Source organism: Hipposideros armiger, unplaced genomic scaffold (genome assembly GCF_001890085.2).
Source record: "Hipposideros armiger isolate ML-2016 unplaced genomic scaffold, ASM189008v1 scaffold_257, whole genome shotgun sequence".
Classification (NCBI taxonomy): domain Eukaryota; kingdom Metazoa; phylum Chordata; class Mammalia; order Chiroptera; family Hipposideridae; genus Hipposideros; species Hipposideros armiger.
Window position 1 is genome coordinate 488447 of NW_017731607.1, and position 13467 is coordinate 501913.

Below are 13467 nucleotides of genomic sequence, written 5' to 3' on the forward strand. Positions count from 1 at the left end.
AAGCGAAAATCCTTCATCACTATCCCAAGCAACTACTGATTTTTTTTTAAGAAAAAGACTATGTACCTGCTACATATTTGTATCTCTAGAAGTAATTTTTTACACTAAAGAGAACACATTACATATTGTATTCTATAGGTACAAGTAATTCACAGGTCTACGCTGTACTTCATTTAACCATTCCCGTTGATCACTTTAGCTATTCTCATTCTTTCTTGCAATAAACATCTTTATACGTGGATTACAAGCATTGTGACTAACTTTTGCAAATATTTTTATCAGGTAAATTAGAAGTGAGACCGCTGGGTGGATTTAAAATTTGGATAAATGTGAGATCTGCAAACACTTAAAAATAAATCGATGCCACCTACAATTGTCACTCATGACTAAGACTCGGTCCTAGCGGAGCGTGGTTGGTCAGAGGTCGCTGTCAGGCGGGGTCACGTGGGCGGCTTCGCCCCGCCTCGCGGAGGTTCGCTTGGTGGCCGCCGCGGTGGCTCGCGCGACAGCAGTCACGCGCGGTTGGCGGCGGGCCGCTCCCGCCGAGGCGGAGCGAGGGACTCGAGGAGGGTAAGCTCTGTTCTCGCCGGGGCGGGGGGCGTGGGCGCAGACTTCCGGCGACGGCGGCCGCCGCGTCTGCACCCTGCGGCTGGCGAGAGCGGCCGCCCTGTGGCCTTTGCCCTCGGCGCCTCTGAGCCCTGAGGCCCTCCCGGGCCTCGGTCCCGCGTTCGTTAACCGTTCACGCCCTGGGCAGGCTTCCGCCCAGTCAGTGGGAGGCCCAGCGAGCATGTTCACTGGAGTCCGGATCGCACCCAGGACCTGCCGCCTAAGTGTGGCACGCGGGGTGGTTTTAACCAGCTTTCCTGGCCTTTGTGAGCTCTGAAGCATAACAACTGCCCCTGGGTCTTTACAGCCCCAGATATTCATCTCCTGAAGTGTGCGGGCGCAACAATCCATCTCCGAACAGCCCCGCTCATTCGGTCTCTGGTTACTGAGCACCCCCCGCCCCGGGTCCAGCCACTGCAGACCGTCTTTACTAAAATGTTAAACACAGCTTGAAGTCACGTGCCCATAAACTGGCAGAGCTGGAAGGACCTTCGCCAAGACAGTTAACGTGACGGTGTGTCTCCCACGGAAAAGCCCTCCTCTAAACACCTGACCTGTAGGGACGCATCCATGCCCCACAGCCTTATGGAGCCGGCCTTTCCTACTGCAGCACAGCGCTCAGAGCCGGGTTCAAACCCAGGCGAGTTCACCTGGTGATCACAGATTGCTAATATCACAGACAATGACAGCGGATTCCAGAATGGCTGCGGGACTTGATTCAGTTACTGGGGGAGTATCCCGTTTTAAACATTTGATATGACATTTGCACATTAGAGTTCCTAAATCTAAAAAAATTCAGGACCATTATATATGGTGAGATACACACACACACACACACACACACACACACTCTGCTAAAAGGTTTGGTACCTTCAAGATAATTTACTTGCAGGCCATGTGTTTTTATAAATCCATGGATGCTAGTTAGATGAAATATTAAGGTTTACATACCAATGTTCACAAATTTAGACTAATAAGATCTGGGTTTGAATCTTGACTGCTACTTTGCGAGTTTGGGTAAGCTTTTGTTAAAAAGGGTCCTTGAGGGCCGTCCGAGTGGCTCGGTTAAGTGCTCACTCAAGAATGCCAGCTCTGAACAACAGAGTCTCTTGTTCGATTCCCTGCCCGAGCTGAGCTGCCAACAGGTGGTAGGATGGCTCAGCTAAAAAAAAAAAAAAAAGGGTCCTTTACCCTTAGTTTCCTTATGTACAAAAAGTGTATAATACCCCTTAGGGTTTTGTGAGGATTAATGAACTCTCATATATGGGTTCATCAGTGGGTTCATGCAGAGTCCAAGTAGTTGGCACTCACTGAAGGATAGCTAGTTTTATCTATTATCATTCTGCCGCCCAGAGAGAAGGTACAAAACTACTATGTAAGGCATTTCTCTTCTCTGAACCTAAAAGCAAGGGTAATACCCTGGAGCTATGCATTCTGACAATATGTAGGCCCAGTCGCCAGACTTAGTAAAAACACCTTAGTAAGTGCTCAAGAGGAATAACAAGTAAGTCCCTTTAATTTCATGTCTCTTTTGTCTGCAGTGTCTTAGGGAAACTTAATTATGTTCTTTTAAAAATTCAACATGGTTTTGAATTTTTGGATTTCCTATGCTGGAAAGGTATCTAATAGAGGCTGTGTCTTTTTTAGCTAATTTGTAATTTTATGTGGTGTTAACATCTTTGGAAACCTACTTTTAGGCGCAGGCCAAAAAATATTTCTTGAAGACAGCTGTAGAACAAGTTCTAAATTTTTCAGAAAGAAGTTTTCTTCATCTAGCCTGCAAACTGGGTAAGCTGTTTAATTTTTCACTTTCTTTTTATTAAGATTCTACTATCTTAAAGCGAATTCAGAATAAAGGAAATGTGTGGGAGCATATGAATACTGTGTCAAAGTAACAGTGATTAAGGTGAACACATTGACGCTTATTGTCTGAATGGACCATGATATTGACAATATTTAAGAATAATATGGGTGCTAATTATAAATAGTCACCAGATATAAATAAATAGAACCATTTATGATACATAGAGGGAACAAGTATTTGAAGGACGAGATATTACTTTCCTAAGCAAAATGAAAGACTGTAATCATAGTTCTCTGAAATGTTTATCATTTAGCGCCAGCTTTCTCTGCCCATTGCTTATCAGCCCCTGCAAAGTTCACTACAGTTTTCCTTGGTTGAAGGCAAACATTGAGAAGACTGTATGTTCTAAGAGACTGAAACGTGAGGGGGGAATTTCTTTGGTTCTCATTTATTTGGGAGTCAGGGAGAACTTATATACCTTTTGATGCTACTCCACATCTCATGTATTTTGTTACTTGCTTGATACTAGTATTTCTTTTCTAGTTTTTGCCTGGAAAAAGAAAAGAGAACTACACATTTATTTGCTCCTGCAGTGCCAAGTTTTGAAATAAGCACTACAAAATTCTCGAATAGTCCATTCATGATCTATGCACAGGCATATTCTCTGAAGATAGTGCCATTTTACCTCCTTTTTCTTGGATTTTTGGATCATTTGCTACATAATTACAAGGTAGGATACAACTTAAATATTGAAAAAGTAATTGTAAATATAAGACAAAATTTAATACTTTGAGACATTTAAGAAATTTTGTGTTTACTATCCCTTTGCTTTTCTTTATAAATTTACTCTATATACATGTATTCATGAATAATATATTGTTTGGTTTTTGCCTATTTTTGCACTTGATAAAAACGGAAGCACACTCTGGTTTTAATTATCTTTTTCATTTAAAGTTACATTTAAAAAATTAATCCAAGTTAGTGTAGTCATACATTCTTTTTACTGCTGCACAGCATTTCACTGAATGAATATAAAAATTATCCATTCTACTATTGATTTTATTTCATGTCTAATTTGCTATTATAACCATTTTTGTTCACATCTCCTGGTGTATCTGTGCATGTTTGTCTGTAGTATACTGAAAGTGGAATTATTGGGTCATGAATATGTTCAACTTTATTAGGTAATGCCAAACTGTGGCAGCACTATTGATATCATCACTATTAGTTACTCCATGTACTTGCCAATACTTGGTATAGGTTCTTGCCAGTTTGTTGGACGGAAAATAGTATCCAATTTATGACTTTGCTTTGCATTTCTTTTACATTTTCCTACTGAGGTTGAGCATCTTTATATGTGATTAGTGGCCACTCAGATTTCATCATCTATGAAATGTTTGTTCCTGTCTTTTGTCTATTTTTCTATGGTTATTTGGCGTTTTCTTTATGGTTTGTAAGAGTTCCTATATTCTGCATCTTAATCCTCTGTTTGTTATATGTGTTGTAGATTCCATATTTCTTTCCTTTCTTTTTCTTCAGCCTATTTCCCCCTCTTTCAATTAATCTGTCTGTTCCAACGTTTCTTATTATTGCTCCTCTGTCTGTTCTGTCACAAAATGTGATAAAGGCTACACATCCAGCACTGTGGAAGTAAATACTACCACCTGAGCAATTCGTGTACTTTGTGTAGCTTCCAAACTGTTTAAAGATGTACTAATCCAGCCTCCTGTCAGCCATATTTTTGCTTTCATTGTTGTGACATAATTTTTAAAAATAGCATAAGTGTTATTTTTACCATCTTGCTTAAAACTAACTAGGTAGAGCAAAGGTTAACAATGCAAACTTCAGAATACAAATTCGACATCTCTAATTTCCTAAACTTGATTTGTGTAATGCTTTCCTTCATACTTTGAATTCAAATTTCTTCTTTCTAAAGGTCACTCCTAACACAGTCACGTAGAGATTTTACTTAATAATAATTTCTGTTTTCTAAACTTTTAAAATGAGCCATACTCTTATTTGAAAGTTGCTAAGAGAGTAAACCTTAGAAGTTCTCATCACAAGAAAAAAAATTCTGTTACTATGTGTCATGATGGATGTTAACTAGGCGTTGTGGTGATCATTTCACAATATATACAAATATCAAATCATTATGTTGTATACCTTGAAGTAACATAATGTTGTATGTCAATTATACCCCAATTTTTTTTAAAGGCTAAATAAGCCAATGCTCCTTTCCTCCTAACATTCCAAACTTCCAATTAGTCATACAGGATTAAATAAATATTTAGAGAAACCACCAGAAGGCCTGAAGCCTCTTGGCACTTCCATGTAACAAATATTCCCTCTTGGAGGGGACTGGGTCTATAGTTTGTAATTATTCTAAACTAGGTACAGTAAAGCCCGAGCGCCCCTTTTAAAGAAGTCGGATATATGTGTCTTACGTAAAACATTAACCTAAGACTTGAGTGAAATTAAAATGGCAGGTTCCTGTTGATCAAGGAAAGAGACTACAACACTCTGTATAACTTCTTATGAAATGTCCCAATATTACTGTATTTGAAGAGGATGTGGATTAGGAAGGTTCATCTTCTTAAAATTAGAATATTTGAAGTTGACATGTGACTTACAACTTTGTTAAATATCTTATAGACAAGCGTATGTGTGTTTAGTATCATGAGCATTCCATGGCAAACTTCTTAATGTTTAACAGCATCTGGTTCTAACATGGGCCATCACGTTGATTCATTTCCTTTTCTGTGTGTGATTCCTTCTCCTCTGTAAGGCAAAGTTGTATACTTCTCAAGTTACCCAAACTTTCTGTAGTTTCCCACTCCAATGAAATATCCATAAAATAATGAAATAACTAAAATGGAACTGAAAATGAAAATGTTGAGTGAAACAGCCTTGCCACAACCTTTACAATTGTCACATTTTGCTTTGGACATAATGTTTTGGACACATTTTGTCCCGGACATAAACATCTATTTGAGACATTATAACTGAAGAGTTCTGTGGGGTTGAAACATGTGTGCCATTTTTAAGGCTGATTGTGTGCTTAACCTTGAATTTCAAAGAATGGTTCCTAAATGTTTTACAATGATGTATTTGAATCATTTTAATTCAAGGACTATGTAGAGTTGACCCTTGAGCCATTCCCTATGAACAATATTGAGAGATTTCTTAGTCTTGATTTTTCTCACGTATTAATTTCTGTATTTGGCCAAAGGATATTTAAGAATACACAAACTTTAGAAATATAAGGAAAATAGAAGGGTAATAGTTAATTTTGGAAGGCAGCTATGCTCACCGCTATTACCACCAATGCTGGATGGTAACATTGGGTTGTCGGAAAAGTCATGACGCATGTTTGCAACAGGTGGCACTAGTTCATTTTTGGAAGTACTAGAGTCATTCGCATCTATGTTATTGCTATGTCATTCGACAGCTGACAGTTCTAGCTTCATTCTAAAAAAAATTGAGCAATTTGGTTGAGTTTTGGAGATTTTACAAGTTCAAGATAGGAGACCAAACTGTGCATTTTTGCCATATTTTACTGTTTTACTTCCATAAAGGGAAGAACATACATCAAACTTGTGAAAAATTGCATAAAGTTTATGGTGACAATGCTCTACAAGAATGTCAGTGCCAACGATGGCTCACAAAATTCCGTGCTGATGATTTTGATCTCAACAACACTCCTTGGACAGGGAGGCCCACCAATGTTGATGATAAGAAAATAAAGGCATTGATCAAGTCAAACCCGTGTTACATGACACGAGAGATTGCAGAAACATTGAACATCCATCATTCAAGTGTTCATGACCACCTGAAGAAGCTGGAATATGTAAGCAAGCTCCATATTTGGTTTCCACATGAACTCAAAGAAGTTCATTTGACAGCGCATATAAACATCTGCAATATGCTCATTAAACGTGAGGAAAACGATCTTTTTTTGAAGCACCTGATAACTGGTGATGAGAAATGAATTGTTTACAACAATGTGGTGTGCAAACGGTCTTGGTCCTGATGTCATGATTTGCCTCAAATGACATTGCAAGCAGACATTCATCAGAGGAAGGTTATGCTCTCAGTGTGGTGGGATTTTAAAGGTGTTGTATTTTTTGAGCGCCTACCAAGGAATCAAACAATCAATATAAATGTATACTGTCGACAATTGGACAGTTTGAACAAATCCATCATCCAGAAACGTCCAGAGCTCATTAATTGTAAAGGAGGTGTGTTCCATCATGACAACACGAGACCACACACAAGTTTGATCACCTGTCAAAAATGATTGGAACTTGGATGGGATGTGCTGCCACACCCACCATACTCGCCTGACCTTGTGCCGTCAGACTTCCACTTGTTTCGCTCTCTTCAAAACTCCTTGCGTGGTATAACGTTCAATTCAGATGAGGCTGTAAATCAGCACCTTGTTCAGTTTTTTGTAAATAAAGACAGGTCCTTCTATGAACGAGGAAGTATGAAACTTACTGAAAGATGGCAAAAGGTTATTGAACAAAATGGGCAATATATCATTGATTGTTGTTTGTTCTTTATATAAATAAGTGACATTTGAAAAACAGACAAAATACATCATGACTTTTCCGGCAACCCAATAGTTAATTTTGGATGTAAGCCCTTACTTGGACATTAACCACTATTTGATTTCTGGGACAGTAGATGTTTAGGGAGTAAGTGAAATTACAAGGAGAAAAGGGTATAAAGTAGGTCCAGCTCTTTATGAAACAACCAAATTTAAGCACAGTGTTTCCTAGGAAACCCATGCTTTCTTCCTGTACCATTGATTGTTTAATACATACTTTGAACTCAAAGTATGTAGTAAACAATGGTGGCCAGCACTGGAATGGATTTTACCTCATTGCCTTGTCTTTTTTGCTTGTTACCACTTACAAATATTTGCCATTTGAAGAGAATATAGGATAGAGAAGTGAGCAGAGAATGAATTTCATTTTCTTAGCAATAGATTGGACACTACTGGTCTTACCTCTCTTCCACTTGACCTTTAAATGATGCTTCAGAAATTGTATTAGAACTTCTTCCCTTTTTACGCACTCACTCCAAGTGATTCTGTAACTTGAAAACTCCTGAATTTCTCTCTCTAGTGGTTCTCAATTTTAGTCTCATATCTGACTGTTGACTTGATATCTCCACCTAGATATCTCTTACGTACCTCAAACTCAATATATGCAAAATGTAGCTAGTTCTTGATTTTCCATGCCTGCAAAATACCATTTATTTCTCAGTCTTTACCATCACAGTCACAATTCACCTAGTTGTACAAACCTAAAACCTGGGAGCTATCCTTATTTATGTCTTTCACTGTTGTTCCTTCATTCCTAGTACATCAGCCTAACTTCTCTGTGCCTCACTCGGTTTCCTAACTATAAATTTAAAATAACCTTCTTTGTAGTAATATGTTGGGGAATTAAATGAGTTAAATATATGTCAAGTCTTAAAACAATACCTGATGTGTAGTTAGCACAATATAATTGTAGTTACTGCTATGATGATGATGATGATGATGATTACTTTTTCTCCCCCCAGAGTGCACACCTTGGCCCAAGCCACCATCTTCTCTCCCAAGGACCAGTGCAATAGCTTTCTGATTTCTGCGCTTCCACTCTTGTTTTGCTATAATGTATTCTCTACAGCCAGGACTTTCTTTTAAAAACATATCATGTCACCCTTCCCTGCTTTAAACCCTTCAGTGCCTCCTCATTGCTCTTAGAATAAAACCTATACACCATGTGCATGACCTGCTCCTGTCTGTCTCACTGTCTCATTAAGCTCCAGTCTCCTTTCTGTTCCTCAGACTAACCAAGCTTTTTTTTTCCCCCCCTTCAGGCTTTTGCATTTGCTGTTCCTATAGCCTGGCATTCTTTCTCTTCCTCCAGTTCTTAGCATGTCTAGTTCATTTATATTTTTCAGGATTCAGCTCAACTGTCATCAGAGTCACCTTCCTAACCCATTCTTTGCAAAATAGCCTCCCCGTTTCTCTTTATCATACAGTTCATTTTCTTCATGGCTCTTATGATAATGTGTAATTATCTTACTTGTGTAATTTATTTATTATTGGTCCCACCAACTAGAATATAATTTTTAGGAGAGCAGAGACCTTATCTGTTTTACTTCCTTGAAGTGGCAGTCACATAGTGGGTGTTCAGAAAATATTTACCAAAGGAAAGATCATCTCTAACAAGGAAGGTGACCTTTGCAGAAGAATCCGAAAATTCATAGTTGAAAATTTTCTTTTTATTTTCTAATGCTGCTATGCTAAAGATTATTGTCAATAGCCACTCCTTGAGAATTGTGCCTGCTCACTTTTTCAAACATACATTCTTCCCCAAATAGATTACAAAGACACTTGTCCATCAGTGTCTGAAAGATAAAAATCGGTTGTGATTAGATGTTACCATGCACCTTTCATTTCTGCCATACAATACAGGGGTTGAAGTAGGCCTGCTCCAAGATAATGGTCCAGGTACATATAGAATCTGATGCCTGAATTTTGTAGGCAGCTTCTGTCATGGCCACCCATATAGTGGAGCGAGCTTGCTTTATGCAGGTGCAGAGCTGGAAGATTCAAGATTCCCATTCTCCAGCAGGGGGCAGAAACCACACAGGGGTAGCTGACAATATAATTATTAGGAAATAAAGGGGGAAAGCAAAACCCTTTGAGAGTGGTCTCAGTTTCTGTCTTGTGATTTTTATTTTATTACGTGCAAAGATTCAAAACATGCTCTTGCCTACAGGAGAGAGTTCTTTGTCACCCCTGAGATTATAAATGGTTCTTTACACTTTCTGAAAGTTATGGAGCACCACAGTCTCTATCCTGATAGGGAGGAATGTTTCCAGAAACTTTGCAATAACAACTCTAATGGGAAAAGGGTAGGAATATTAGGATAGATTTGGGCTTAGAAGTGAAGAAAGAATAAACAAAGAAGTTCTTGAAAAACAGGATGTATAGTTTTGATATTCAGAAACTATCATAGAAAAAGAAAATACTCCTATGTGGGAGGCCCTCAGGAAAATCCTCCTATGGGTCCTGAAATCCCTGACACTGATGTATAATGATGTTTCTTTCTCCCATGGAATTAACAGACTATGACTATGTTCTTAAGCTATACAGAAAGTCTCTCTGAAAGGGTTGCTTTCAAAGAATAGGCTGAATATCTGTGCTGAGAAAAAATATATTTAGGAATACACCTGCAAATTCTCTACTAAAACTTTGTTTAGAAATACAGGTTTACATACTTCTATAAATTAATTGAAGAGAAAGTCATCTCTTTGCATGCCCAAATAAGGCAGAAGAAAGTAATGATACTTTCTGATTTAAAAAAGTGAAACTTGTCCATTCATCTATCCCCTTCTGTTAGGATAGTTACCAAGTGGATACGTAGAAGCTGGGCATCCACTCCAGGCAAAACCACATGAGCCACTTTACCCAAGAGGTCCAAGGCTATTTAGACTATCATAGAATCCTACCTTCAGCAGGAAAATAACCAGATGATGTTTAGCATTGAGTTTGATCGGGAATAAAAGGATAGTGAAACTTGAGTCTCTGTGTCTCAGGAGTCCTAAACTATCCATCTTACACACTGAAATGAATCTAAGACAAGTCCAGCTTCAATGCGAGGTGTCCTCCCTAATTTTAGCAAACTTTAAGAGCCTCTAACACAAAATCTGGCATTTAGAAGTGTTTTATATAGCTACAAAACATGCCTCCATTAATCTCAGAGAAATCAAACATCTTACAATATGATTCTCTCTGAAGTTATTGTAGCCAAACTAGTGAAGACCACTTGCAATTTTTTCTTTTTTCTTTTTTTGGTTCAACTAGCATGGATCTTAATGGCTCTGAACAAGATCCTGAAATGAAGGCATATTCTGCTGTCTGGGTTGGCAGAGAAGATAACATTAAAAAATCTGAAAGAATGACAGCTGTTGTCCATGATAGAGAAGTGGTCATTTTCTACCACAAAGGAGAGTATCATGCTATGGATATTCGCTGTTACCGTAAGAGTTTATTTTTCCTTTGTAAATCTTATATTTGTTTGCTAACCACAAAACCATCAAAACTTCAGGTTTTCTTTAGTGACTAGATGTAATTCCTTTTCAGACTCAGGAGGACCTTTACATTTGGGAGACATAGAGGTATGTAAAAATCTATTATCAACAAACTCAGATGTTTGCTATTTATATTGTCATTTCATTCTGTATTCAAAAATAATTTACATTTGCGTTTGGACTATATTTTAGTGCTTTGACTGTAATTGCTAATATTCTAGGAATTCTCAGCCCTACAATGTAAAGAAAACCATTTCACAGATAAATATGAGAAATATGCATGTCTTCTGACCTAGCAGTTATACTCTGAAGTATCTACCCTACAGATATAATTGCACAAAAGTATATATATACACACATATATATGTGTATGTATAGCATATATATGTGTGTATACACACACACACACACACGAGGTTTATTGTAACATTATTTATTGTAATAAAAAAATTTACAGCAACCTAAATGTTCTAACAATAGGAAACAGTTTAAACAAATTATGAATAGCCATACTATAGAATACTGTGCAACTATTAAATTAAAGCAGCAGCTCTATATGTGTTGCTATGGAGGGATGACAACCATATATTTTTTATTTAAAAAAGCAAGTGGTAGAATAACAGGTCTAATGCAATCCCATTTTTAAAATAAAAAACAGCATTTGGTTTTTATTTTATATGCTTCCACCCAGTTTGAATTTTTCCAATGAGTATATATTACTTTTATAATGTAATACAAGTGTGTGTATATGTGTGTGTGTATGTATATATGTATATACACACATATGTATATATACGTAAAGAGAGAGAAAAACCACACTTCATAGGCTTAACTGAGGAAGGAATGGAGAACTGTCTTATTTCTTTGCTTTCCCAAACGAGCTGTCTTATTTCTTGCTTTCTACTTCATGATACTGATCTCTGTCTGTCTGACTGGTATTAAGTACAAGCTTAAGCCAGTGTGACACTCTCTCTACACTTCCTATCTAATGCCACATCTTCCCTCATGTTAAAGGACATATGTGTGTTTAAATTATGAATATTAGTTTTGGAATTATGAAAATGTGAATGTTTGTGGACAGTTCTGTGGGGATACAATATCAGTATTACTGCACTTCTGGTGTAGAGAAAAAATGTAAGCCCCTGGTGAGGATAATGTGGAAGAATTTCCCTCCCTGTCAGAACATAATGAGAGCTGCAAGACCTTGCTGCTCCAAGAGTGGTCCATGGACCACACGTACTAGTGTCACCTGGTAGTTCTCAAAATGCAGAACCTGTGCTCGCCCTAGGCCACTGAATTTAAACAAGATCTGCATTTAAACAAGATGCTGGTGACTCCATGCTCTTTAAACTTTGAGGAGCTGCTTTAAGACAGTTAAAAAGTTGAGAATTGACTACTTTGGATCATAAATCACTCTTCAATTAACACATGCACTCATGCCTTTAGTAACCTCTCCTGAATTTCCATCTGAAGCTTACCATTCTTCCAGCAGCTAGTGAAGATTCTTTTACAAGCACCTGAAGCCCTTGCCTCATTTCTGCCAAGGAAGTGACGCTGACATTTAATAGATAACAGGACAGCTGCAGTCACATGGTATAGTTACCTAAACTGGTTATCTTCTGATAGAACTCTAACGCCCTGGGTTTATAATCAGCTGCAGAAGGGACTTGATGACTGCAAAGATTAGGTTCTGCCTTATGCTGAATTTGTAAATGGGAGGAAAAAGAGAAGCTGGCCTGTTCCTTAACCTGGTTCTTTGGCAACAGATTCTATTCAGAATCTGAGGTTTATTGTGAACACTGGAAATGTCAGACTATTAAATCAATTATTTCCTTCCCCAGGATTTTGACGGACGATCGTGTATAGTTTGCCCCTGGCATAAATACAAAATTACTTTGGCAACAGGAGAAGGACTGTATCAGTCTATAAACCCTAAAGATCCATCAGCAAAACCCAAGTGGTGTTCCAAAGGAGTAATGCAAAGGATTCATACAGTGACAGTGGACAATGGAAATATTTATGTGACTCTTTCTAATGACTCTTTTAAATGTAACTCTGATTTTTATGCCACTGGAAACTTCAAAGTAATTAAGAGTTCTTCCTGATAAAATTACATGGCAATGAAAAATGTTCTGTATGTTTTGAAACTAACCTTGCTTCAATACCAAAGACGATTAACTTTTTCCAACATAGGCACATTTGTTATTTATCTTTTAAAATCATGTAAATCTGAGAGGTTCAAAAGTACATGTACTGAATATGATGTAAGGATTATTATCAGTATCCATAGAATACATTTCATCCATTCCTCTGTATTGATTGGAACCTGAAGGTTTAGGGTCTGGTATGTGCATTTTTAGAAGGATGAAAATTATTTAAAATGACTAAAATGAAGAAAAGGTAAAAAATAAGATCTAAGAAAAATTTGTGGGGAAAATCCCAATTTGATGTAGCAGATTTTATCACAGAAAAGGTTTTTAATATATACAAAATAAACAGAATAGTACAATAAACTCTTATGAACCCATCTTCACCAATTACCAGTATTCTTCCATTCTTGTTTCATTGATACCTCGATGCATTCCCCATCTCCCCTATTTGGTTATTATTACTTTTTTAGGTAAAATGTAAATACATTGAAATGCTTAAATCTTAACTGTTTGATTTTTCCAAATGTATAACAGACTTTTTACACTTCAAAAATGACTCCAAAAACGGGATCAATTTACATGCTGAATTTAAAAATAAGAAACTTATTAATGTGCTGGACATCAAAACCAAATACACCTCGGCTGAGTTTCTCTCCAGGCAAGGCAAACAGTCTCAAAGCAGGAAGACACACACAGCTGCTGCCCAGCCATGCGAAGAGATGTGAAGTCTCCTATTCAGAGAGCCAAAATTCTCTGAATGCCTATGTGAGATTTTCAAGTACAGGTTTTCTTAGTGTTAGAGAACTGCGTGTA

General features: G+C 37.6%; 1 protein-coding gene across 3 annotated transcripts; it reads left to right on the top strand.

Moving 5' to 3' along the window:
• The first annotated feature begins 465 nt into the window (after positions 1 to 465).
• RFESD (Rieske Fe-S domain containing) lies at positions 466 to 13038 on the top strand. Of its 3 annotated transcripts, none has more exons than XM_019656290.1 (7): positions 466 to 570; positions 914 to 2110; positions 2304 to 2394; positions 2954 to 3140; positions 10278 to 10453; positions 10557 to 10591; positions 12346 to 13038. In XM_019656290.1, the coding sequence occupies exons 5-7, from the start codon at positions 10279 to 10281 to the stop codon at positions 12607 to 12609; spliced, it is 474 nt and encodes a 157-aa protein (XP_019511835.1). In that variant the 5' UTR covers positions 466 to 570; positions 914 to 2110; positions 2304 to 2394; positions 2954 to 3140; position 10278; the 3' UTR covers positions 12610 to 13038. The 3 variants fall into 3 exon arrangements, with proteins under 3 accessions (XP_019511835.1, XP_019511837.1, XP_019511836.1); XM_019656292.1 differs by having other exon boundaries at positions 914 to 1120; XM_019656291.1 differs by lacking the exon at positions 914 to 2110 and having other exon boundaries at positions 472 to 570.
• The last annotated feature ends 429 nt before the right edge of the window (positions 13039 to 13467 follow it).

Coding starts and splice junctions, on each gene's coding strand:
- RFESD (XM_019656290.1), top strand. CDS start 10,279: ATGGATCTTAATGGCTCTGAACAAGATCCTGAAATGAAGGCATATTCT. Junction 10,454..10,556: donor TATGGATATTCGCTGTTACC/GTAAGAGTTTAT, acceptor ATTCCTTTTCAG/ACTCAGGAGGACCTTTACAT. Junction 10,592..12,345: donor TACATTTGGGAGACATAGAG/GTATGTAAAAAT, acceptor TTCCTTCCCCAG/GATTTTGACGGACGATCGTG.